At 41.9% G+C, this 25,078-nt stretch overlaps 3 protein-coding genes across 11 annotated transcripts; 1 reads left to right on the top strand and 2 right to left on the bottom strand.

Moving 5' to 3' along the window:
* Positions 1 to 4,238: 4,238 nt before the first annotated feature.
* ccdc61 (coiled-coil domain containing 61) lies at positions 4,239 to 11,456 on the bottom strand. 6 transcript variants are annotated; one of them, XM_023813672.2, is made up of 14 exons: positions 10,596 to 11,245; positions 10,237 to 10,403; positions 10,045 to 10,127; positions 9,697 to 9,857; positions 9,286 to 9,438; positions 8,973 to 9,180; positions 8,324 to 8,406; positions 7,995 to 8,218; positions 7,597 to 7,675; positions 6,085 to 6,218; positions 5,940 to 6,011; positions 5,799 to 5,838; positions 5,610 to 5,682; positions 4,239 to 5,387 (listed from the first exon to the last, which is right to left on the bottom strand). In XM_023813672.2, the coding sequence occupies exons 1-13, from the start codon at positions 10,634 to 10,636 to the stop codon at positions 5,625 to 5,627; spliced, it is 1,503 nt and encodes a 500-aa protein (XP_023669440.2). In that variant the 5' UTR covers positions 10,637 to 11,245; the 3' UTR covers positions 4,239 to 5,387; positions 5,610 to 5,624. The 6 variants fall into 6 exon arrangements, with proteins under 6 accessions (XP_023669440.2, XP_023669438.2, XP_023669439.2 ...); XM_023813670.2 differs by lacking the exons at positions 5,940 to 6,011; positions 10,596 to 11,245 and adding an exon at positions 11,261 to 11,456 and having other exon boundaries at positions 6,012 to 6,218; XM_023813671.2 differs by lacking the exons at positions 5,940 to 6,011; positions 10,596 to 11,245 and adding an exon at positions 11,261 to 11,456 and having other exon boundaries at positions 6,012 to 6,218; positions 10,237 to 10,397.
* Positions 11,457 to 13,641: 2,185 nt separating this feature from the next.
* On the top strand, positions 13,642 to 22,965 carry slc37a4a (solute carrier family 37 member 4a). Of its 4 annotated transcripts, none has more exons than XM_023813795.2 (11): positions 13,642 to 13,705; positions 15,160 to 15,299; positions 15,714 to 15,898; positions 17,493 to 17,725; positions 18,273 to 18,516; positions 18,754 to 18,912; positions 19,398 to 19,483; positions 19,702 to 19,815; positions 20,115 to 20,180; positions 20,721 to 20,859; positions 21,105 to 22,965. In XM_023813795.2, the coding sequence occupies exons 3-11, from the start codon at positions 15,751 to 15,753 to the stop codon at positions 21,269 to 21,271; spliced, it is 1,356 nt and encodes a 451-aa protein (XP_023669563.1). In that variant the 5' UTR covers positions 13,642 to 13,705; positions 15,160 to 15,299; positions 15,714 to 15,750; the 3' UTR covers positions 21,272 to 22,965. The 4 variants fall into 4 exon arrangements, with proteins under 4 accessions (XP_023669563.1, XP_023669561.1, XP_023669564.1 ...); XM_023813794.2 differs by lacking the exon at positions 13,642 to 13,705 and adding exons at positions 14,460 to 14,567; positions 14,650 to 14,726 and having other exon boundaries at positions 15,160 to 15,898; XM_023813793.2 differs by having other exon boundaries at positions 15,160 to 15,898.
* A 363-nt stretch (positions 22,966 to 23,328) lies between these two features.
* On the bottom strand, positions 23,329 to 24,955 carry trappc4 (trafficking protein particle complex subunit 4). The gene is made up of 5 exons (XM_023813797.2): positions 24,732 to 24,955; positions 24,437 to 24,611; positions 24,169 to 24,272; positions 23,927 to 24,053; positions 23,329 to 23,791 (listed from the first exon to the last, which is right to left on the bottom strand). The coding sequence occupies exons 1-5, from the start codon at positions 24,904 to 24,906 to the stop codon at positions 23,713 to 23,715; spliced, it is 660 nt and encodes a 219-aa protein (XP_023669565.1). The 5' UTR covers positions 24,907 to 24,955; the 3' UTR covers positions 23,329 to 23,712.
* Positions 24,956 to 25,078: the final 123 nt, after the last annotated feature.

Here is a 25,078-nt window from a genome sequence, read left to right as displayed (position 1 = left end):
TGACAGTACTGAGTGGAATTACAGTGTGTTAATGTATTAATTTTCTTCTTGGTTGTGCGTATCCAGCGGATTTTACAAAACATTCTCGTAGTGCAGAGTTCTATGCTGGATCCAGGGACCATTTGTCTTCCCCGAAAAAGACGATGTTAGAGCGGCTCAGCAATGCCACCTCGGGTAATTCGATCGTCATCCACGTGACACCCTTTTATGAAGAGATGGAGAATCCAATGTTGTCGCTTCAATGGACACATTTCATATGCTATTGTTTATTACTTTTAAATAATAGTTTAAAGTGAAAGAATTTTGAAAGAATGTTCATTTTAATTGACTACATACAGAAAAATATTTGCAAATTTCAAAGGAAGAAATTAAAAGTGCAAAATACTGTTTGCAGAGGGGTTAGCGTTGAATTAAATGGGAAATAATGATAATAATAATTAGATGGATTTTTGCATATTATTAGATGAGGAGAAGAATTTTGAAACGGATGTGATCAAGTCACAGGAAACAAGAGAAATGTGCAGGTGGGTCTAGCTGTTAGTCAGGATTTCTGGACCATTTGGAGCTTGTGCAGGGATTTGGATCTGATGCCACGTGGCAGGTGGAAAAAGGTGGTTTTACTAATAGATGAAGCTTCCCTGTTTAACATGAGAGAAGGGTCCAGAATTACACCCAGGTTTTGAACTGAAAATTGGGAATAAGGTTGGTGACTGGATGGATTTAGTGCTGAGGTGAAGGTTGGTATCATCAGCATCATGGAGGTTGAGGTTAAATTGTTGAATAGTGCAGCTGGGAGTGAGGATGCACACGACAAAGATCAGGGGTCCAAGAACAGATCCTTGGGGGACCCCGTGGGTGCCCGCCAAGGAGGAAGGTGAGCGCTCAAAGATGGAAATGAACTGCTTCCTGTCCCACAGGTAGGACAAGAACTAGTCTAGGCCAGTACCCTCAGTCTTGAGGATGTTGTGGGACGTTGTGTCGAAGGTTGCACTCAGGTCGAGGTAGATGAGGATGCTGAGGGCCCTGGAGTCTCAGCTGAGAGCTGAGAACAGGAAGCCAGGTCTTAGACAATTGAGAGTCCAGGGGAGTGAAGGTGTAGGAGACCTGACTTGGGGGGGGGGGGGGTCATGGTGAGATCAGGGATGGAAGACAGGAAGTAGTGTCAGCCAGAGAGTCATTTGTAGTAGAAATTGTATCCAGGAAAATTCTAATAAAGGATTTGTAGGGATGCACTGAGGTACCATTGGACTAATCCAGGGAGTTTAGCAGTTTTTAAACTATGTGTCTAGGCGGGAAAGACAGGCAGTTCTAGTAGTGCAAAGGGCGTCTCTGTAACAGGAGAGATGGTCCCCATAGGCCTCAGCATGGACGATGATCTTCGCAAAGAAATCTTCCTAACGTGTCTCTCCAGTCCACGACCAGTCCGTGTCATGAGACAGAGCTCAGGTGTATAACAGGGAGAGGAAGAGGTAAAAGAGACAATACAGGAAAAAGTTATACGAATGCTTACTTCTTGAAAATGAACGGAAATTCCTGTCTAGTCAGGCGGTGAACGAGAAACACTACATTCATCAGGACTGACCAAGCGCACTCAGAAGAATAGTGATAGACACCAGGACATGCTTACCGTCCTGGCCACGGTTCTGAGCTGAAAAAATGTGACATTCATAACAAAAACTTTTAAATGTTTTCAGCTTTCTAACCTTTAATATAGAAGACCAAGGTCCATACGACGGTTTCAAAATTGTTAAAAACAGAAAGAATACAAGTGAAGAAAACAAATGTAGTGTTTTTAATTTTCCATGCATCAATCATCCTGCAAGATTGTACTGATTGTTTTGTAATAGGTGTGTTATGACAGTAATTTGAAATTGTCAGCAATTTTAGAATAAATTCAGTTCAAAAGGCTTATGTCTCAAGTTACTGCAGATCCAATTTCATGTCTGGCTAACAACACATTAGCAGCTTTCAGAGCCTGAACTTGTCATTTTTCAGCCTTAGAAGAGTGAAAGCTACCATTTCGGTCTGTAACAGGATATGAACAGTATTAGTTCATATTTCCATGCTGTCATGAAACCGCCAGTAAACCAAGGTCCACCACATCAATAAATGCTGTCTGACAGGAACTAGAGTTAAAAGACGCGTACAATGTGACCTTGAACATGGTTGTCATTAGTAGGAAGACACCAACATCTCACCTTCATTCATACTGAGAGATGTGCATGTTTCAGTTAATTTCATGCTATTATGGAAAATTAGTGAGGATGTATACAGCAATACGATGTGCTATAAACAAAAAGTGTTGCTTGTCAGAACTTAAGGTCATTATCATTGTAACCACAAAGAGAGTTAGGTATGGTAAAAATTTCTGCACTACCTACAGAACTACTAAAAATATATTTATATTTATTTCTGGGCTGTCAAAATTAAATTGTTAATCATTGTGATTAATATAAAAGAATCCTTTAAAATAAACATAATTTGTGACTATTCTACATTAATTTGGTGATTGATTTTACATTTAAATATGCATTATAACAAGCTCTAGTGTTAAGTATTACTTGCAATTAATTCATTGCAAAATGTGCAATTGTTAAAATCGATTGACATAGGATTATAATGCTAGTTATCATCATATAATGTTTGTTATTAATATATATTAATATATATATATTAAGGTATGTTAGGATGCTAATGTATACTTACATTCTGCTTATGAATGTTCTATGAATGCATTATGAAGGCGCAGTTAATGCTGTGTTACCATATATTTTTATCTTTGATTATCCTGATCTTTTCCAGAAAAGCCATGTTCTTATTTTTAATCTGAGTCAGCAATGCAGTTAAGGACCCAGGCTCTCCTCAAGTCACATAAAATGTCAAGAAGAAAAACAGTTAAACATTTTGGATAACACTAAGAATACCACTTGGCTGTATTCTTTTCATGTAAAGGAGTTTACAGGTATTACACAAGCCCTCTTACATTGTTCCTTACTTACTCGTGGAAATGTATAGATTGGCAGAATACCTTTGAAGGCTCACTTGTAATTACCCTGAAGAGATTGCAAGTCAGCTGAAATAACATTTTGATTTCATACAACCCATTAACATAACCTGAAATGATTTCTTTACAATGCAGTATATAAAACATTTAAACACTCATCCATTTCCAAAATAAGATAATCATAAATGTTAAAGGAGTCATTTTCTGACCAATCATGCAGTTTCTGTTCTGTTTCAATAAATAATTGGGGAATAACCTATTTATCATCTGGCCAAGAAGTGTGTACATTAGCAACAGCCTTTCAGAACTATACACAATATAAGATTTTACAATATCTATTATAATATCACTTGGTGTGATGGTACTTAAATACTTAGTAGTAACTCAGTTACTACTGAAGAAGAAATCATAAATAAATACAGTCGCTACTTAAGGACAGAAGTGTCACTTCATTAACGCTGAACAAACATATCAGTATTTTACATGTGTTATTCATTATTTGTTCCTACAGTACTTCCTTAAGTAGTTCCTTCAGTAGTTCACTAAGATTTACAGAATTAACAGATATAGTAACAAATATCCCACTTGGGATAAAAATTGCATCATGATTAATTAACGATGACATCAGTTTCTAAATAACAATTAACGTTGTAGTTAATTAATACATAAGTAAGAGTATATTACGACATTGTGTACCCTCAAATAAAGCGACCGAAAATTTACCAAGAACTTATCAGTGTTATAGTAAAATTCCAAGATCATTCTGAATAATTTTGTCTCAAATTCTTAATCCCACATTCCGTTTTTTAAGACTGAGAAAGACAAAATTTTAAGATGAGGGTTGAATGTCATTAGCTAGGCACATCCTTCAGAGGGTTCCATTTAGCCTAAAGCAGGAAGAAGTCGTGTTCCCACTTCCTATGCCAACACCCCTGTGACACAGTACACTGCATCAAGTCATCCCTTCACTTTCCATTTTGGCCCAACAACAGATTTAGCAGGAAAGACATTTAAATCTTATCGATCAGTTAAAATATTTGGACATAACAGCCATGATTTCGTAAGAGAAAATTTTCCTGTTGATGCAAGAAGATGCGCAAGGATCCAGAAAGGATGAAATTAAAGTCTGGTCAGCTTTTGGCAATCAAAAGATTAGCACAAATGTAGAGTTCATCAAGAATGTATAGAAGTATTATTTCAGTAAGGACTGATTCCAATAATTGGAACCCCGACCTATTCAAAACAATTAATTTATTCCAAACCCACATTCATTACAGTACCAGAAGACTTATATGTCCTATATACAGATACATTTTAGTCTGTTCGATTTTTTAATGATCAGAGTTTGTATTCATGTGTTTGATAGTTCATAGTAATCAACGGCCTCTTTGGGCAAACCGACATGCCCAGATCAAACTATCATACCCAATGAGGGGACAGTAAATGTAAACCACACCCCATAACCAGCTCTTACATTCCCATTGGTTGGTGGTGGTTTCTTTTGTTAAAGAATATGACAAGTTTTTTTGTTATAAATATGACTGAATTTTTGCCACTTATAGAAGTGAAAATGTTCCATTGTGAATAATCAGCCATTCACACAGATTAAAAAAAAAACACATACAAGCACAAATACCCAATTATAAACTTTAGTAGGTGAAATTTAGTTGCCCGGGACAGAGCCTGATATTGACTGACACAAGACACCGGATTGCCAATGTTACCAATGATGTGTCCAAATTGATAAAATTCTCATTATGCTCATATATTAACAAGTTTTATACCTAACAAACTCCATAAACAGTATGTAAAACCTTCAAATGTAAAATGTTAAAAATCCTTATCAGAATGAGTACCACAACATTTTAAATAAAGTAAGGGCATCCACATTCACTGGAACAAGTAAATGGATAGGAAAAAAATGTCCTGGAAATTATAACAAAAATAATCATTCCCGTCAAGTGACTCCTTGTCACACACCCTTACATCTATCCCTGACAAACTATTTTCAGTATGTCTCACACCAAGTAAACATGATGGCAGTCAATTCTTTGCCATACCCTGTCTTGGGGAAGTTGAAAATAATGTCATGGGCAATAGCGAGAGCTCAGTCATGCTGACGATGTCCAAGTTCCAGAAAATAATTTCGACATTAATAACACTGAGCCATCACAACCAGACTGACAAATCATCGCACCTCTGTCTGGAAAAAACACCTCACATATGCAGCTAAATCCTAAAAACTGAGACAGTCGTGTGTTTTTGTAAAAGTGCAAAGGTAAAATGTGTCCCCACGAAGGCAGCTAGCGGCCAGTGTCCAGGTCCCTCATGTAATCCTGCAAGGCTTGCAGACGGGCATCGATTTCCGACAGGTCGGCGCTCTCTAGGGGCACAACAAAAGACCAAAGTTAAGTCAACACTTACACATTTTCAGGGCCAGTAGGTCTTGCCTCGGGCTGAGTATCGGTCAAAAATGTTCAATACTGATTTTTGATACCTATTCCTGAACCAAATGACAAATCAGTTTTTGATACTGGGACAGTATCGAAGCAATTTGGTTGGTGCTATAAAAGTATCAAAGTTCAGCACCCAGCTTTAGTCTTACCCTTGTCCATGGCTCTCATGATGCCGGTTGGGGTGCTACATAACGGCTTCTTGGTGAGGTTTCTCCCTCGGGGCTGGAAGAGTCATTCGGTGAAATGTGGCCATGTATTACTTTGCCAACACAGAAACTCAATACCATAAAATGTATTTCCAGCCATCCCCATAAAAGAACTCTGAAAACAACACTTACCAAGGTAACCGCTGCGGAATTACAGGAAGCCTTTCTGGTCCTGGAAAAAAACAAAACAAGCACATAATATAAACACACATTAAACTAAGATGACAGAAACTAAATGTAAAAGTGAGTCTTCTCGTGCACGCATATATACACCTGAGTCAGAATGTGAGGAGGATTCACTTCTATGCCGGTCATGACTCCAATAATTTGAAATGAAAAATATACCTGGAGGGAAGATGTGATGCGATTTCTGGCATGTCGACCAATGAACTGTCAGAAAAATGGCTGCTCCGCCTACTCTCTATGGAAGAGCTCCGCCCCTGTCGGCCACTCCCTAGTCGGGTGCCTTGTGGCTGCGTGGTCCGGGATCGTGACCGTCCTCTCTCTGTGTTGGTGAGCGGACTCAGCATCGCTCTTCTCACCTTCCTTTGGCTGAAAATCAAGAAAAAAAAATTACAACTATAAAGCCATAAAAGGCTATCATTACAATCATCTCATCCATTTTCACTCAGGTGTCTATTGTCAGCAGACCCAAATAAATCCGCTCTACTAGGTCGGTCCAACTCCAGACTTCAACCACCTTTTCAGTAAAGCACTAGTGCTGACCAACAAATCGCATTTCCATCATCATTGCAACACAAACATGCACGATAAACACATCGCAAAAGACTGCCTGAAATGCGATTGATAAGAAAAGTCTTGCCATGCATTCACGCTGAGCATGCGAACACTTGACATATCAGATGGAACTTTCATGCAAAAAATCCACTGTACAAATTCTTTCCTCCTGTGGTACCTCGATCAGCTGTTTGGCCTATGATGCAATCGTAATGATAAAATCATGAGTTTCAAGTTACCCTGTAAGTTCAGCCGTGCTGCAGCAGCAGGCATTTACGTCAATAAAATACGTTGTGGTACGTGTTTTTTTTTTTTTTTATTAAAAAAAAATAGCTTTGTTACTGACATGTTTTATTCAATTATTAATGTTTATTTAGTAAAAACTCACACTCAGTAAAAACAGTAAAAATTTGTTCCTTTGCTTGTCACTGGGGCTGTACCCTCAAGGGTCTGCCAATCGTACCCTTAACTGTACGTAATTGTACCTTTTAAGGTACAGAAATGGACTCTGATGCATGCTGTTTGTGACTTTGGGATGCTCATCAGAGTCCATTTCTGTACCTTAAAAGGTACAACAAGGGTACAGCCCCAGGGACAAGCAAAATTACAAATTCTTACCCTTTTTTCTGAGAGTGTAGCAACATGTTATTAGTTATGATATGCACACTTCAATATTTGTTTATACAAGTCATATCTTCATCGAAATACTGGACAAATTTATCGCAGATTTTCCTCATATCATGCAGGCCTATAAAGCACAAATCAGTGTCCCTGAATGGCTTTGTTCTTAAATCAATGCTAACAGCCACAAGCCCTTAATTCTGATTTCACCTGTATCTCTACCCAGTTTATACACCTGGACCTCATGTCAGCTTCCCACACGGTTATAAAGATTTAACTCTCCTCCCCTAACAGTGTTCGAAAGGCTTGTGACAGAATAGAAGGGACCATCCTCTTTCCTGCTCTCCCCAGTGCGAGGAGGTTCATGGAAAAGATCCTGATAAAGCATGACATAATTCTGCAATTATTTAGTCGAAAGCAATTTAAACAGTGGATTTTGCCATATAATAAAAAGTTGAGCACAATGACAGTATTATGTTCACTTTAAGAATTGCTTTTTGAGATGAGCTTTACAGTCGCCATCTGTTTGAAGAGAATGGTAAGATCTTGGGGGGGGGGGGGGCATACTGACTTTTTGAGTTCTGCCTCTTTCTGCTTGCGCTGGCGATCCTGGATGTAGCCTGTGGGGTCAAACCGCTGTGACTGGGACCCTGGGTGGGAGAAAGGAATACTACTGGTGGATTGCTAACCTGTTTCTCACAAATAGCATCCATCCATCTATTTTCTGAAACCACTTGTCCTATTCCGGGTCGCGGGGGGTCTGGAGCCTATCCTGGAGGCTACTGGCGCAAGGCAGGGATCAACCAAGGATGGGGCGCCAACCCATCGCAGGACAAACTCACTCACCATTCACCAACACATGTTCACATCAGGTGATATTCTCACTTACACTGCCAAGCAGACACATGCATAAATGATCGACACCACCATGTACAAAAACAAAAAATAAATGGCGGCATCAGCGATTACCTGACGGGGATGGGGAGGGCCTCGGGATATGGGGGCGTGACCCAGTGGAGCCTGTCCTTTGTGCCACCATGTCAGCCCTTCTGCTTCTGTCCTCCACCCTCTCCCGAGACCCTGAGCGGCCCCTGAGCGGCCCCCCAGTGAGGCCACGATCCCGGGATGCCGACCGCCGCCCCGGGCCCTCCCCCCCGGAGCCGTTCCTGCAGGACGCCAAAGGAGACGCTCTGCTGTATGTAGTAAGCAAGGAATATACAAGGGACAAGACATGAGACGACCTGCCCGGCAGTAATATTAGAGGGGTGCGGGTTAGGGTTAGGGTTAGGGTAACTCACCAGCGCTGCATCAAAGCCAGCTCACTGGTAAGGCTCTTCACTCTAACCCGCAAAGCCCGCTCTGACGCCCGGAGCTCCTCCAGCTGCGAGACAACCGGGGCGAGAACACAGCACACTATCAGTGAGCCAAGTAGATATTCAGTCAGGTTTATGTAGTATCATCTTATGCAAACTCTCCAAAAACAACCTAATTCAGGGCAATACTGAGATGGACAAGTTTTATACCAGGGCTCTTCAAATCTGGACTTCAATTCCAAATCCAGGCCATGTTTTTAGTTCTCCCAGGTAGTTAGTTTTACAATTACTGATTCTGATTGGTCAGAGGCTTCACACCTGGCTCACAGATAAAGGAAAACAATGACGGATATAAAATACAAAACCTGTCAAATCAGAGTTCAGACACTGATAATTCAAATATGGGAGGTTTAAAAAAAGCAGTCATAGCTGAAAACATAAAGCACAATGATGCATTTCTTATTCAAACAGGACATGCCTATAGAAGGTTTTTAATGATAATAGGGTATTTTTCTTGCAAAACACAACATTAAATAAGAGCTTACACACTCAAAGAGCCAATAGCAAAATCATTAAGAGGAATGCTCGAAGCACCACGAAGCACCACGAAGCACCACGAAGCACCACGAAGCACCTCTTCCAGAAGCAGACGCTTTTCCTGGCTCCGCTTGCTGGCCGAGCGCTGGTTCTTGGCCCTCTCCCTCAGCAGCTGCTCCTCTAGGCTCTGGATGACCTCGCGGAGCCCCCGAGCCCCCCCTCCAGGGGTCTGGCCCACCCCCGCTACCTGCAGCTGATCCAGAGCACGGGCCAGGGCATCCTTCTCCCCCTGTACCTGAGCCAGTCTTTGGGGGAGGGAGGGAAAAATGCAAAGTCATCAAGAGGTGAACTGGGACAAACGAGCAGCAAATGGGATTAAGTAAAGCTAGCTAATTTAAGCATGGACTGACTCTGCACGCAGGCGGTTGGTTTCGGGGTCTTGCCGACTGCGGCCCCCTTGGGCTACGAGGGCAGCCAGTTCCGCCCTGAGAACTCGGATCTCCCTCTGCAGGGCGGCCGGGTCCAGCTTGCCTTGGTAAGGCAGAGGCAGCGGGTAGTGAATCCTGTGTCAGGGGACAGATGCAAGGTAATGGTTTGCACTCCACAGAGAGGGGATAGAGGCACAGAGACACCTTGGATCAGCTGTAACTAGAATGGACTGTGAGAGGAATCTTGAGAACCAGGAGAAACCCCCACAAACAATACAATACAAAACAACCACATTTAAGTCAGAACAATTTGACATATCTATTCTTAACCATTTCACAAGTTTACTTACATAGGTATTTCACACAGAGTACAAAACACTTGTAGGTACTGACCTGTCAAACTCAACAGTATAGACTAGAATGAGGTAGCGCTTGGTACTGAGGGCTGGAGACTGTGGCTGGGACCGGATCTTACTGGGTTGCCCCATCTTTCGATTGCGCAAGAGCTCCAAATCGGAATACGTCAAGAGGTCCAGGGTCACCGCTTCACTAGTCTGTAAAACAATAAAGCAGCGTTCCATGACCTTATAGTCGACACATTCCGAGACAGACATTTTCAAAGCACTGTTGTGAGACTCAACCTAAGGCATCTTATGCAGCATCATGGCTATACATCGCTAATTATGGCACATAAAATCTAAACGTTACTATTCAAAACCAATAACAGTTTGGTGCTCCCACCCTTCTGACAGCGGACTCCAGCATACTGCAAAAGATGGAGAACTGCTTAAAATTGCCCGTCTTGCGAGTGAGGTCCTCAATATCTGAATAGAAATTGGGGGGGTAAGGCAGAAAATCCACTGGTCAGTTATAGTGTGATTATCAATGGCAGCGCATCACATCTGTAAAGAGGTATTTGCAGTGCATACTTACAAGTGGGGTCGAACTCCCCTCTCCACTGCTCAGCGGTCATTAAATCTAAGATCTCCACCATCAGCAGCTCCTCTTCCACCTCGACCCTGACCGTAAACTCCGACCCACGGAAGTCCATGTCGGCTTGCACGGTCTCCATGGCTCCCTGCCTGAGTGAGAACCTGCACCTTGACGAGACACCGGTAATGAATCGCTGACGAACCCATAAAAACAAGATAACAGTACTGGTCCCAGCCAACGTGGTGCCCTAGGCGAGCATCACTGCCGGTGTTCTGTCAAGATGAGCTACTTTGTCGAGTTATGCTACGGTAGTGCTAATTGATAGCCCTGACCCCCTCAAATCCCCCTAAAACCCTTACCTTAACCCTAACCCTAACCCCAAGACGGTGGAACTGCACATGCGCAGAAAGGCTCCATAGCACGTCTCGAAAGGTAGGATGTTTTGTCAGAACACCGGCGCCCCCAGTCCAAGGCAAAGTGAAATTGGCTGGCAAGTCGGCGCCCCCTGAGAAGATGGCGCCCAAGGCAGCCGCCGATGTCGCATATAAGATTGACTGGCCCTGCAACTGAACTTCAAAAGGACAAGACCAAATAATAATAATTATTATTATAATAAGACTTAAAAGATGCAGAGATTTAATAAATAGTAGGTTAACAAGCATTCAATGGATATCACGTCACCTATATAAACTGGACTTAATAATGACCGGCATGATTATGACGCCTGGTACTCAACTTAATTGCTATGAAATGACACGAAGCTCAAGTTTCCGTGATTAAAGTCCTTAGTCAACAAAAACCGCAACTGACGAGCTTATGCTATGGCGAGCAACATGTTTAACGACCACTCACTGTCACATCAGGATGAGTTAAAATAAATTTCCCCGATATAATCCACAAAAACATTAAGCATCAGTCAATCTAGTTCGCGATATGAATAAAGTGGCATGAAATGAAGGGGGAAATTACCCTAATGTACAATTAAAATTAAAACGCTGAGTACTAGCTAAGTTAGCCAGCTTACCCTGTTCGGACGTCCTAAAACAGAATCAGCTTAACTAGCTAGTCCGCCACCTACTCAATTGCAGCTTACTTAGAAGCCATTTACATGTTAATTCAGTTCATATATTTATTGACCATCAATATTAAACAAGCATGCGGGATCTATCACTATTTCAGTTAATATTACACACAGCGGTTCAACAACCGGGAATTTTAAACTACCGCCCATAAACAGTTTCTCCAGAAACTATTGGTGAGAAAAAACTTAACCGGACAATGTAATTGAGCGTACTGTCTGCCAATCACTGTAACAAACCGCCAACCAAAGCTTCCTATTGGAGGGTTTGCTTGAGAATTTCTAAAACTTCATTGGTGCCGGATTATGTCAATTGAGTGAGGTTTTTACGACTTTCATTTCCTATATCCATCCATCCAGTCACTCATCTTCCAAATACTGAAGATAGATATACGTACACACTCAACAGGTGAAAACGTACTTCTCTCATACGCAGGAGTGCATTATTGTTGTTACTCTAAAAAAAGATCGAGTGTGATCTGAGGTAGAACCCCCCAAGAAATATGTATGGAAGAGGTCTGAACCATAATAATGGAGCAGGGTGGCCAGTTAAATACTTAATATTTACATCACTTCTCCTTTATGCACTGTATGGAAGTATATGTTTGAATGGTTTAGAAGAAAGCAAGGTTTTAAACTGTCTAGCACTGCAAGAATTGGAGCATGAATCATAGAGGAGAAGCTGTCCTAACAAAAGCTTATTGGTGACACAGTCCTTCCATTCCTAATTGCCTGCACACCTTGTTCAGCTGGAAGTGCACATATTTGGTATAACATAAACTGAAAATAGAAGCGCGAGGTATTGAGACAGTAACACGTTGCCACGTGCGCATATTCTCGCCTCGGTACTATCAAAAGCACTCTGCTGTATGTTTTGTAGAAAAAAGCATGAAAAGAACTGGGATGTATCGGAAAAGAAATGGTGGAGGAGGGAGAAAGAACAGAAACCAATTAGGCTGGAAGGGAGAATGAGGCTGAGGTGAGAGCATCAGGACCTGCACAGGAACACTGAGGCAGAGCCTCATAGACCAGTGTTTCCCATCCCAGTCCTTGGGGACCCCCAGACAGTTCATCATTTTGTTCTCTCCCTGCTCCCAACTCACCTATGACAGGTATTTGAAGCTCTCGATTGGCTGGAAGCTGGAAGGGAGCAAAAATGTGGACTGTTTGGGGCTCCCCCAAGGACTGGGTTGGCAAACACTGTCATAAACAACTTTAAATGTTCAGCACTCATCAGATGCATACTTAATGTCTTGCATAGTACACTTTTTTAAAATTAGGCTGCATTTCTGCATACTTGATTTATAAATTAAGTTAAGAAATTTGTTGTTGACTTCTGTTACTGTATGAATTATATTTGTTAATATTATCATTCAATGTTAAATATGAAAATATGTGTTTTTATTTCTGTAGAGCAGCGTACCATCCTGAAAAATATTGCAATTTTGTTGCACAAAAAATCTCAGCATTTTTACGTTTCTCGGACAGGCTGCTCATGGTGTTGTAACATAAAGGCCAGTCTGGATCTTGAAAGAAAATAAATTTCACCCCCAAATTTCTAAGGCATTTATTCTATCCTGATCAAGTTTTACATCTTTAATATAACATTTTGTCCCTTTGAAACAGTTTGTTGCATCAGGTTTATCCTTTGTGTGTATATATAACATAAAAAAACTTCAACACAATACTCATCATGACCAGAAGAAAGGCAACGTAACATTTAAAGCAAAAAAAAATGATGCAACCATGACAGGCACTACATGGGCAGCCTGTAAGTGCACTCCGTGGGTCCTTTACCCTCCAACCCAGAACTGATGACAAAAATACAAACACAAGTAGGGTAGCCATATGTCCTCTTTTTCCTGGACTTGTCCTCTTTTTCGGGACCTAAAAATGTCTGGGATTGTGGGTTGTTTCATGTTGACATTTGCTTTCTACAGTCAGAATACTTTCTGCGTACATACTTGCGTTGCTTTGATGACTCTCTGTGTCCTGCCCGTGTCCTCTTTTTTTGCAAAGCAAAATATGATCACCCTAAACTTAAGATAATGCAGTACAAAGACACCGCAATTCAAACAGAAAAGTCAATAACAATGTGAACCCAAAATTATCACTGTGTATGTGCGTATGTTTATATAGGCTTCAGATCATAACAAGGACAATGGTTAGAAGATAAATAAATGTCAATGACACTTGAATAACGCTAGATATCGGAGTAATACAAATTCTGTGCAGCGGGTGGCGCTGGTGTGCAGGCGGTCTCCCGAGGACATGCCGAGGATTGGACTAGACAGACACTCCGCTGGCCAATCACAGGCTAGAAATTTGGGGCGAGTTCCTGCTGTGGCGTTTCATTCATAACAGTGTAAAGCAACGGCCAAGCACTGAGAGGTAAAGGGGTTGCTTTCCAAGAAACAAAGATAATATAAGTTTCTTTTTTCTTGGCAAAAGAGAAAACCTTTACATGTCTAAAAACTAATTCGTATGCTTAATTACCAGTTAAGATCGTTAGGGAAAGCTGTCATTTGCTTGTTTTAAACGCTACTTGAGTGATGTGGCGTCGTGGCTAACAAGGCAATGCTAATTGACTGATACGTTTGATTATTGGAGTGTAATTACAGAAAACGAGATCAAGGAGTCAAGGCCGCTTTTTATTCTCATGTCGTCAACTGAATTAGCTTTTAGCCGAATCGCTGCTAACGTGGTGACGTTGTGGATTTGTTCATAACTACAAATGAAGGAAAATTCATAATGTTTCTTTAGGAAATCATTAAGGATGTAAAGTTGAAATCAGTATTGCAAAACAGTGATTAAATTGGGTTATACTTTAGGTAAACCTCAGGTAAATGGGAGAAGTTACATTTTTCATTTTAGTACTTGTAATACATTTTTGTGTTTGTGTAAATAAAAATGTCTCCTATAAAGAAGATCTTAATTTGTATAGTCATAGTATGGTTATTTGACGCGTGTTGTCTTGGACGGCTGTCTCTTACACCGAGTGGCTTGTTAATTAGGTACACCTAAGTCAGAGGTCTCCAGCTCTGGTCCTGGAGAGCTGCCATCCAGTCGGTTTTCTATCCTCCCTGGCTTCTGATGAGCCACACCTGTTCTCAGGTAAATACCAGGGCCAGGTGTGGCTCATCAGAAGCCAAGTAGGATAGAGAACCTACTGGATAGTAGCTCTCCAGGACTGGAGTTGGAGACCCCTGAGCTAAGTCGTACCAGAAAGGACCTACTTTCGAACCGTGACTAGGTATATCTTCATGATCTCTAGTCTCTGCAAGCTGTTTTCTGCCACTGAAATGCCTTTGGCTGGATGTTCATCTCCATCACAGTATTCTTTGTTACCCGGGGACAGCAGTGCACCAAAATCCCAGGAGAGTGGCTGTTTCTGAGATGCTGGGACCAGCATGTATGTCACCCGTAGTCACACAACGTGTCAAAATGGTGTAGATCAGGCGTCTTAGCTGCTCTGATGTTTAGTCGAAAAGTTAGTGAACATCTTGATTATGTCAGCCATATGATTCACTCTCTTAAAAAGGAGACTGTTTGCATTAATGAGCAGGTGTACCTAATAACTGGCCACTGAGTGTTTGACCTTCAGTATAAAATGATATATATATATATCTATAAATCTCTTTAAGACGTTTAATCGTCCAAATTTGCAAGAGTATAATGAATTACAGAGTTTGCCGTGTATTTGCAGAAACCTCTAACATTGAGTTTATTGCTGCAGTTATTGCAGTGATTGGTGTAGGTTCTATCTATTATGTAATTTAATGCATTGCCTGTTATCATAGTTATATAATGGTTCAGAGTTGGAATTTGGGCCCTGTGTCTTTCAGGTGTTCTGCTGACCAAGTTGCAAGTAGCGAAGTAGCGACTGGCCCGGCTCGCAGTCACCGTTGGACTTGCCTTTGAATTATTAACTGGTCAGGGGACGAGAAGAACTTCAGCGTGACCTACAGATCAAACACAGCCAGGGGTTAGGAAGGCCGTCGAGTTGTTTTCACCCTGTTCCCCTACCCAAGAATGAAACGAGGATTAATGGAAAAGAGGACGCAGCATTAGGAGCCCTGTCACACCAAGTCGTCTCGGTCCCCGCCTGAGTGCAGACCGGCATTAATCAGAGGGCCTCGACCTAATCAGCTCTGCTGTTTACCGGCCCTGTTTTGTGTTCCATTGAAATCATGATAGACACAGAGTACTCTTGAGCAGTGAGGCTGACCGTTGACCCCACTCCTGATTGCGTCATTGTTTCTCATTTATCCAGCTCTGCTCTATATGAATCTTAACACAAAGTTCATAGCCCCCTCGCCGCCGGATAATACCCGTGCTCGAAAAGAGCAGACGGATCTTTTTCAGGGCTGTGCTTCTGTTTTCTGTTCGCCGGTCCTAGCCTCTGCACTACAAAGCACTTTGCTACAGAGGCAGTCATGGGTGCCAAGGGATATGGATATTACCGCACCAGCATTTTCCTGGCAATGTTTGTGGGATACACGCTCTACTACTTCAACAGAAAAACATTCTCCTTTGTGATGCCCTCAGTGATGCAGGAGATCGAACTAGACAAAGATGATCTGGGTGAGCTTGAATTTACCGTACCACATTTACTGTTTTTTTTTTTATTTTTAAAAAACATTTTGCTTGTATTCGGCATGCTAGATTCCAGGCCTCGTGTGTGCAGACATGTTAAACTTCATCGTGGCCTGGAATAAGGCGCAGGTTGCTGTAAGCACAGATAGCACTTTGAACCTGAAATCTACCAGCAGCAGAAATACACAGATTGGACATTGCTACTCATTATGCTCATTTTCTTGTAAATTTCTTTGCCAACTGTTCTCATCTGATTGATCTTTATTGAAATTTTGTTGATCGTTTCACACTTAATGTGTACCCTGATCCGCCATAACATTAAAACCATGGAAGAGAAAAACATTTATCTCATTACAATGGCACCTGTCAAGGGTGCCATTATTTCTTAGGAAGTCGATCTGCTGGAAGCAGGAAAAATGGGCAAGAGTAAGGATCTGAGAGACTTTGACAAGGGCCAAATTGTGATGATAAATAACTGGATCAGAGCATCTCCAGAACAGTAGGTCTTGTGGGGTGTTCCCAGGTCCCTACCTACCAAAAGTGGTCTAAGGAAGTCCAACCGGCGAACCAGTGATGGGGTCATGGGCACCCAAGGCTCATTGACGCACATGGGGGATTGAAGGGTCAGTCTGTCTGGTCCGATCCCACAGGAGAGCTACTGTAACACACATTGCTGAAAAAGTTAATACTGGCTATGATAGAAAGGTGTCAGACCACAATGCATCACAGCTTGCTGTGACCGCAGACCGGTCCGAGTGTCCATCCTGACCCCTGTCCACCGCCGACAGCACCTACAATGGGCACGTGAGCATCAGAAGTGGACCATGAAACAATGACATGGATGACCGGGTGTGTGATGCATTGTTTACCTGGTAAAGAGATGACACCAGGGTGCACTATGGGAAGAAGGCAAGCCGGTGGGGGCAGTGTGATGCTCTGAGCAATGTTCTTCTGGGAAACCTTGAGTCCCGTAATGTGGATTGCTTTGACATTGAATCAGAATTTCAGAGAAATACCCCAAGGTCTGTGAGTGACAGACTGACCCACTGACTGCTACACCACCTACATAAACATTGCTACAGACCAAGTATACGATATTCCCCAATGGCAGTGGCCTCTTTCAGCAGGATAATGCTCCCTGCCAAACTGCAAAAATGGTTCAGGAATGGTTTGAGGAACATGGAAAAAGAGTCCAAGGTGTTTATTTGGCCTCCAAATTCCCTAGAACTCAACCCGATCAAGTATCTGTGGGATGCGCTGGACACACAAGTCCGTCTCATGGCGACCCAACCTCACAACTTACAGGACTTTAAAGATCTGTTGCTATGTCTTGGTGCCAGATACCATGTGTCCTGTTTTGGCAGCACGAGGGGGGGGGGCTACACACTATTAAGCAGGCAGTTTTAACTTTATGGCAGATCAGTGTATAAGAACATTGAAATTTTTGTGATTCTAGTTGAGGTGTCAGTCATGTAGTCTTATGTGGTTTTATCTAATTATGCTTCCATAATTGTTTAAGCTTCCATTTGCAGTGAGATTTTCCTGGTACAGGCTTTTTATATCTTTGTGCTTTGCCTCACAGGCCTGATCACCAGCAGTCAGTCCCTGGCGTATGCCATCAGCAAATTCATCAGTGGTGTGCTGTCAGACCAGATCAGTGCCCGCTGGCTCTTCTCCATCGGCCTCTTCGTAGTGGGTGCCATCAATGTGGCATTCTCCTGGTCCTCTACGGTCGTCGTCTTCGCCGGCCTCTGGTTCCTGAACGGTCTGGGCCAGGGCCTGGGTTGGCCTCCCTGTGGAAAGGTGCTGCGCAAGGTATGTTTGCCGGGCCCAAGTGTCATCGTCGGTTTGCATAATGGTCATAGCCGTAAATGTGCTTTTCAGGTGTAGAAGCTCAGAGAGGGCACCTGCCTGGAAAGGAGCAGGTTCAAAGAGGAGCACCAACGGGCACGTGTCCATCGGCATGGCTGGAAGTGTACGAAAAATAGGCCGACGCAGTCATTCCTCATTCATCTAGTCCAGTGTTTCTCAATCCGTTTGGGAAACGCTGATCTAGTGCCGTCCATTAAAGCATTTCTCGAGGTCTCCACATAGTCCACCCATTGCCTAAACCCATCATGACAAGTGACTAAAAGTGGCTTGGAAAGGTGTACAATGTTAGCGTTTAAGGTTGTATATACAACTGAATGTCATGTGGTCTGTCAATGTTTTTTTTTTTGTTAGCTGTTCTAGGTGTTCCTTGCTTTCAGCTTTTGTTTGTTGGCCAAGCATAAATGAGCCCCAGGCAATTCAAGCCTGTCCGGTCATCTGTACCATTGGGCTTGACTTGCTTGGCTCACGTCCCCCCCCCATTCCTCCATAGTGGTTTGAGCCGTCTCAGTTTGGGACATGGTGGGCGGTGCTGTCCTGCAGCATGAACCTGGCCGGAGGCTTGGGTCCCATCATCGCCACCGTGATGGCCCAGAGCTACAGCTGGAGGACCACCCTGTCCGCGTCTGGCGTTGTCTGTGTAGTCGTGGCCGTGGTCTGCTTGCTGGTCATCAGGAACGAGCCTAATGATGTGGGCTTGCCCAACATCGAACCTGGGACTAAGAAGGGCAAAGGTGGTAAGAAACCGACACCATTATTTCACCTGATGGTCAAATAGACTGTCCTTACATCCTATCTCGGTCGACAAAAAGTGTCTTGTATGTGTATGTATGTTTGCATGTGCATTTGTGTTGTCCAAGCTGTGCTATTCTTTAGAAATGGTCTTTGTAGCCAAAGTACCCTCCGCACGCTCTTTGGTGATCATGTCTGCAGCCTGATCGACCACCGACTGTCCCTCTCACCTCTTGTCCCAGGTGCCTCCAGTGACGACAGCACTCTGAAGGAGTTCCTTCTCTCCCCCTACCTGTGGGTACTGTCCTTTGGCTACCTGGTGGTGTTTGGCGTAAAGACGGCCTGCACTGACTGGGGGCAGCTCTTCCTCATCCAGGACAAGGGCCAGTCCACGCTTATGGGTTAGGCCAAACTCTGTCTGCCTGCACACATGAACTACATCATAACCTATCAGACATTGATGTAGTCCCATATGTCGAGCTCCTTTATCTGTTAAACACATTTTATTGTGCTGTCGTTCCTTTAACCCCCTTAGACGGCGATACCATTTTACTAACTCTTTGAAGGAGGTTTAAGTCAAGCCAGAGGCTTTTTTAGACTTTATATCAAAAGCTAATTTTAAGCATCTAATTGACATAATTTAAACAGTTTTGTAATATTTTATATCTTGTAGTTTTTACTTATTGGGTTATACTCATGTAGCCCTTGGTACTGGCATGGTGCTGAAAGTCTACATAACCAGCTAACCCTTATTTACTGGGAGCAAATAAAAAGTAGCAGTTTGTCATTGTGGAGGAAGTCCTCAGCTGTCAGTGTAGCCTGGAGTCATTTCCTGGTGATTGGCTTGCTTTTGGGCTGTGGGCCTAACCGGGGGTGTCTCCCACAGGCAGTTCCTACATGAGTGCCCTGGAGATGGGGGGTTTACTGGGCAGCATTGCCGCTGGGTACCTGTCGGACAGGGCCGTGGCTCGGGTGAGTATCTGTAAACGAAGCCTGTGTATTTAACATGAGGAATTCAACAGGGTTCGTTCGGAGACTAAAGTGCGCAACTTGGCCGCCTGCTATCGGTCAGTTTCAACAGCCTGTAAACACTTTGCCGGAAGAGTGACGTTCTTAGGGGGATGTAGTTTTTGCTGTGTTGAGGTGTATTCATAGACCATCTTCCTGCGATGTTTCCATCACCTGTCCAGCAAGGCCTGAGCAGCTATGGTAATCCCCGGCACGGCCTCCTGCTCTCCATGATGTCTGGAATGTTTGTGTCCATGTATCTCTTCCGGGTCACCGTCGCCCCGGATAGTCCCAAGGTAAGCTTGCTGCACTGGCTGAAATGCTGGAATCGCTTGTTTCCAGATAACAGGACAATGTTTTTGTTATCAGATTTAACCTTGTAGACCTCAGCGGAGGACTGTGGTCTGCAGAAATGTGACCCGGTTTGCTGCTTTTAAAATGATCATTTCTGAAGGAGTTTTAATTCAATCAAGACATTCAAGACATTATTGTTACTTTCAAATTGTGTTCTCTTCACAATGCGAAACAAACAACCCCTTTATTCTTACAAATATTAACATTCTGTCTTACTTGATGTTTTTGGTGGATTCTGCAGGAACCTGCTTTATGGGTGGTGGCTCTTCACCCTCTTTCTGTCCTCACTGGTTTATCGGAACAAGAGGTTTCTGCTTTTCGCTCTCTCCCCACCCTCCTCCATGCCCCATTCCCTAACATGGATTCTTCCTGTGGTGCCTTTTCTCATTTCATACCCACCTGAACATCTAACTCACTAATCAATTCAAAGACAGTAGCTGAATCTCAATTTGCATACTTGACCATACTTGTGTTCTCGCATGCCCGTTTGATGTCATCTTCCATTGCCAAAGACCAGTTCCAATGCTAAGAACACAAGTACAGAGGATAGTTATAACCCCAGAATGTTGGTCTTGCTCCGCCCCAAATATCAAGGATAGATTGGTTGCATCCTCACCAAATGATGACCATGATTCATTGCGCCCGAAGTTCACTCTTGGAAGGCAAATTTGCAAGACCACAAGTACGGTCTTTGCATTCTTGGTATTGAGATTCACTGAGTCTGTTTCGATCATAATATAGTGTAGTGTGTGTGTTGCAAATCACATTGCATTTCTAAATGAATGATTTGTTGGGTTATTTTTTTCAGTGCCTTTTGTCTTCAGTAATGTGTTCCTTTTCAATCTAGATCTGGATTCTGACCCTGGGAGCAGTGTTTGGATTTTCTTCATATGGACCAATAGCATTGTTTGGTGTAATAGCCAATGAGAGTGCTCCTTCAAACTACTGTGGAACGTCACATGCTATTGTGGCTTTGATGGCCAATGGTAAGTCACTTACTGTGACATACAGTTTTGATATGTATCTTGCTTATTAGCTAAAAACAATCATTTTTTTAATAAAATGTAATTAATGTTAGCTGATCACTGTCATGACTCATAATGCAGTTAATGGACTTGTTCAAAGTGTTTTACTAGCCTGTAGCTGCCAATAGCTTATCTATTACGACCATGAGTTTTGCTTCAGTACACTTTGTTGAAAGGCGTTTCATTGTGGAATTCCTCCGTTACAGTCGGCGGGTTTCTGTCCGGGCTGCCGTTCAGCACCATTGCCAAGCATTACAGCTGGAACACAGCATTCTGGGTAGCTGAAGTAACGTGTGCTGCGACGACCATCGGCTTCTTTCTGTTACGCAACATCCGCACCAAGATGGGCCGCGTGCCTAAGAAGCACGACTAGGGTGATAGTGTGGGGGTGGGTGGCTGAGTCTCTGAAATTCTCACATTCAATGCTGTTCTCAAAGGGTATATGCACTTTATACCTTTATCAAAGGGTATATGCACTTTATACCTTTTATCCTGACATTCATTTTCACTCAACAGTGTATTTTCTTAAAAATCTACAAAATGACAAAGTATGAGCCATATTAAATTTAAAGTATTAAATAAGAACTTTTTCATACTACTACTCTTATTTTAAGGAATAACCTCGGAATATTTTTTTCTTGTAGGAGAAATGTACAACTTGTATAAAGATTACCATGGTGTAACATTTAGATTTCATTGGTGAAAATGATACTTTTAGAAATGATAAAAATTGTAATTACATTTAAATATATGGTATTTGGGGAGGTTGAATACTGTCTGTTAGCTTATAACTAATCAAAGCACAGTCATTAGTATGTTATACACAGTACATGATGGTCTCAGAAATGCTTGAGTCACTAATTTGTGATACATCTGAATTTTGCAATGTCATAACGACCTCTTTGTGTGCACCACCAAGTGTGTGCGGTGTTAAACTAGGAAAAAAATGCACATTTGAGATGAATGGTGCTGCTCATGCTTCTAATCAAATTATTTAGTTTGTGTTTGATTTTAATGTACATATACTCAGTGTGTGAGGTCCAGAACACATGATACTATTTTCTAAATGACTGGTGTTTTAAGTTTGAAGCCAGACCTACGATGTACAACCCTGTGTTGTGTTACATCGACGTTACAGTATCTTTTTTTGTGTAGATTCACCACTATCAACTGGCGGCCAGTATGACCCTGGGGTTTCAGTCCACTGGGTGGAATCGGTAGTTATAGGGTGTGCCATTTTATTTGTGGCCAAATGCTGCACGTCATACCATTGAGAAATGCTTTGTGGATTACCTACATTTTATATTTTGAATCAGCCTTCATTGCAATGGAATGTTTGTTTTATATCTGTATTTTCATTCAGCAATCAAGCACAGATAGTTTGAAAAGGTCTGAAGGTGATTTAAGGTGTCACCACTGGATCGAGTGTTCCACTGCTATTTATATATATACTGTAATTTTTGTAGTGATCGTATTAAATGATGTAATTTTGGAAATTTAACATGCTAAACTTGACTTTAATAACCAAGCTAGTGCAGATTCTTTCCATTACAATTTGAATTGATGTATCTCGCCTTTATGAGAGTGTAAATGGATTTAATTTGTAAATATGGTCAGAAGGTTTCTGAGGGTGACATGGGTTGAGGGCAGAGGCGGACATTTCAGGTCCAGAAAGTACAAATACAAACCAGGTTTCAACCAACCAGTTGAGCATAAAGAGTGAATCACAGAGTACTCAACTGGTTCGTTGACACAAAATCCTGGTTTGAATTTTTACAATCTGGACCTGAAATGTCCACCTCTGGTTGAGGCACTGAATCACACTTCTGCTCTGTTTGTGTGTGGGGGGTGTTTCTGGAGTTTTCTTGTTCGGATGTACTCTCTCTATTCCCAGTTTTCATCCCATGGCCCATGCAGTTACACTATTTGGTATCTCTAAGCTCTAGCTATGGAGCATGATTGTGTGTCCTGTGATTGGCTGGCATCCTGTCCAGGGTGTATCCTAGCTCATGATACTAACCAGTATGGTTAGAAGACTGATAAATTAAAGGAATTCTATAAACATTACATGTACAGGTTTATTTTAGTATGTAACTGATAGCAAAACATTCTTTTTTTCTTTGTTGCAAGAACTTCCAAAAATTAAAAAGAACAGTTTTACTCATTCCATACATTTTAGGGAATAATGCCATTTTAATGAGGGAATGATCCGTTTAAAAAAATCACTAAAAACAATTGCAGACTGACCAATTTCACTCTTAAACATTCAGAAAAATAATTCAACTGTAAACCTGATTTTTAGCCCCCCCCCCACGTATTTTCGTATATATATTAGAATATATTCTAATTCTTTTTCCCCATAGTTAAGTGTGAAGACTTAATTTCATTGATGAACTTAGTATGAAGGAAATTACATATGATGCAAAGAAAGACATTCAGAAATGTATTTATACATTATATACAAATTTTTTTTCACACAAATGTGCCAGTATGGTAATATTTACACCATGGATATTATTTCAAGGTCATGCATTCTCCTCACAGAAGTGCACCACAGTAACCATTGTCTTCTGATTAGTTTTTGCAAAGCAGAGCATACTGACTAATCAAAAACATTCCGAGAACTTCATTTTTTGACTGATCCCTTGATGTCACCTGGCTTGGTTCAAATCCACACTCATTCCTGTTTTACTAAAAGCACAATGAATGCAAAGATTTTGTTATTAAGTAATTGCACACAGATTCTATATTGTCCACCAATTGCAGAAGTGAACCACGTCAGAATGACTGAACCTTCACACCCAGTGTGAAGACTCAAGGGCCAGGTCCAAAAGTGCCAGCTTTTTCTGCTATCTCCAAGGCGCTTTTCAGATTCTGGTCGAAGAGCTCACATCTGAAAAAAAGAACACAATACAAATGAAATATTTCATTCATACATTAAACTTCATTGTCCGTTACTGGCCTTACTGAAAGTGAAGAGCTGGAGGCCTGCAACTCACATACCACAGGCAAGAAAATCACAAGGTACCTTATTGGCATCTCCAAGGAGTAGAAGGGATTCTTAAGCGCAAAGTCAGAGTATATCTCATACATCTTCCGAAGGAGTGCATCAATACCAGCTTGCCGTGGGTCAGCCAACACAATGAACTTAATACCTAGAAAAACAAGTTAACCAACCACTGTTAACTAGGAACTGCAACTGATTTGCAGGTTTCCCACCATACAAAAGTTTTTTTAATAATAAAAAAAAACCCTGAATACAATATTTACCTGTGAGCGTTTGAAAACAGTGCAGCTTAAATGTATCAGTCTCCAGCATTTCAATGCCAGAACTCCCAGATTCCGGTGATAACTGAGAACCAATCGCAAACAGTCTGGGGCGACGAAAAAGTTAACATTAACTTTTTTAATCTGCACAACGAGCAACAAAACACATGCTCATGTTTTATTTAGTACCAAGGCCTGTCCAAAATTTACATTATTAATTTAACTAATAAATTGGAATTCTTGCATATACTGTGATATTAAAGGTACATACGAATGAAACATTGATGCAAGCATAAGCTTTTCGTTAGAAGTCAGGCGAGCCCTGCCGAATCTTATGGAAACCGGATAGTTTGTGGCCTCCTTCAGGTATTCAATGATCTCCTTTCCCTCAGCTGTGTACTTTCCGTTTACGTCCACGCCATTGATAGACAAAACAGCATGGCCCACTGTACAAGACAAAAAAGATTGTGTCATTTTAATATGTGGCCTATATGCGCAAAAAAATGCTTTGGTAATGGGCTTGTATAAGTCACACCATAGAGAAGCATATCCGCTCCAAAACTCACCTCGAATGCCATCTCGCTGCCCAAATGATACAACCACTTTTTCGTCGTGGATCTTCAACACCAAATCCAGAGGAAAGCTAAACGTTTTCTCAACTTCTGCTCGGGGAACATAGTTATCATACTGGTAAATGAGCCCACCGGCTTTATTTACCACATATACACTAAATATCGCCATGTTTACCCAGAATGCGACACCCACCCAGCTGACCGACGCTGGGAGTTAAAATGGTCACATGACATGGGTAGGAAGGCGCTGAAGAATTAAGCAGCATTTAATAATCTACCAAGTAATACAAAATATATTACTTATAGTATACTGTTAGTTATAATATTGTATATATAACAAT

Source organism: Paramormyrops kingsleyae, chromosome 17 (genome assembly GCF_048594095.1).
Source record: "Paramormyrops kingsleyae isolate MSU_618 chromosome 17, PKINGS_0.4, whole genome shotgun sequence".
Taxonomy (NCBI): domain Eukaryota; kingdom Metazoa; phylum Chordata; class Actinopteri; order Osteoglossiformes; family Mormyridae; genus Paramormyrops; species Paramormyrops kingsleyae.
This window is presented reverse-complemented; position numbering and strand designations above follow the sequence as displayed.

What these genes read in the sequence shown, in the direction of transcription:
- ccdc61 (XM_023813668.2), bottom strand. Translation starts at nt 10,636, where the DNA reads ATGTGCAGTTCCACCGTCTTGGGGTTAGGGTTAGGGTTAAG. An exon ending in ACCAACCGCCTGCGTGCAGA is followed by an intron (nt 9,181 to 9,285) that starts GTCAGTCCATGC and finishes CCTCCCCCAAAG; the next exon opens with ACTGGCTCAGGTACAGGGGG. An exon ending in GCATCACATCTTCCCTCCAG is followed by an intron (nt 5,839 to 6,011) that starts GTATATTTTTCA and finishes GTTTTTTTCCAG; the next exon opens with GACCAGAAAGGCTTCCTGTA.
- slc37a4a (XM_023813795.2), top strand. Translation starts at nt 15,751, where the DNA reads ATGGGTGCCAAGGGATATGGATATTACCGCACCAGCATTTTCCTGGCA. An exon ending in TCGCCCCGGATAGTCCCAAG is followed by an intron (nt 19,816 to 20,114) that starts GTAAGCTTGCTG and finishes TGGATTCTGCAG; the next exon opens with GAACCTGCTTTATGGGTGGT. An exon ending in CTGGTTTATCGGAACAAGAG is followed by an intron (nt 20,181 to 20,720) that starts GTTTCTGCTTTT and finishes TTTTCAATCTAG; the next exon opens with ATCTGGATTCTGACCCTGGG.
- trappc4 (XM_023813797.2), bottom strand. Translation starts at nt 24,906, where the DNA reads ATGGCGATATTTAGTGTATATGTGGTAAATAAAGCCGGTGGGCTCATT. An exon ending in GCAGCGAGATGGCATTCGAG is followed by an intron (nt 24,612 to 24,731) that starts GTGAGTTTTGGA and finishes TGTCTTGTACAG; the next exon opens with TGGGCCATGCTGTTTTGTCT. An exon ending in CTGTTTTCAAACGCTCACAG is followed by an intron (nt 24,054 to 24,168) that starts GTAAATATTGTA and finishes TTGTTTTTCTAG; the next exon opens with GTATTAAGTTCATTGTGTTG.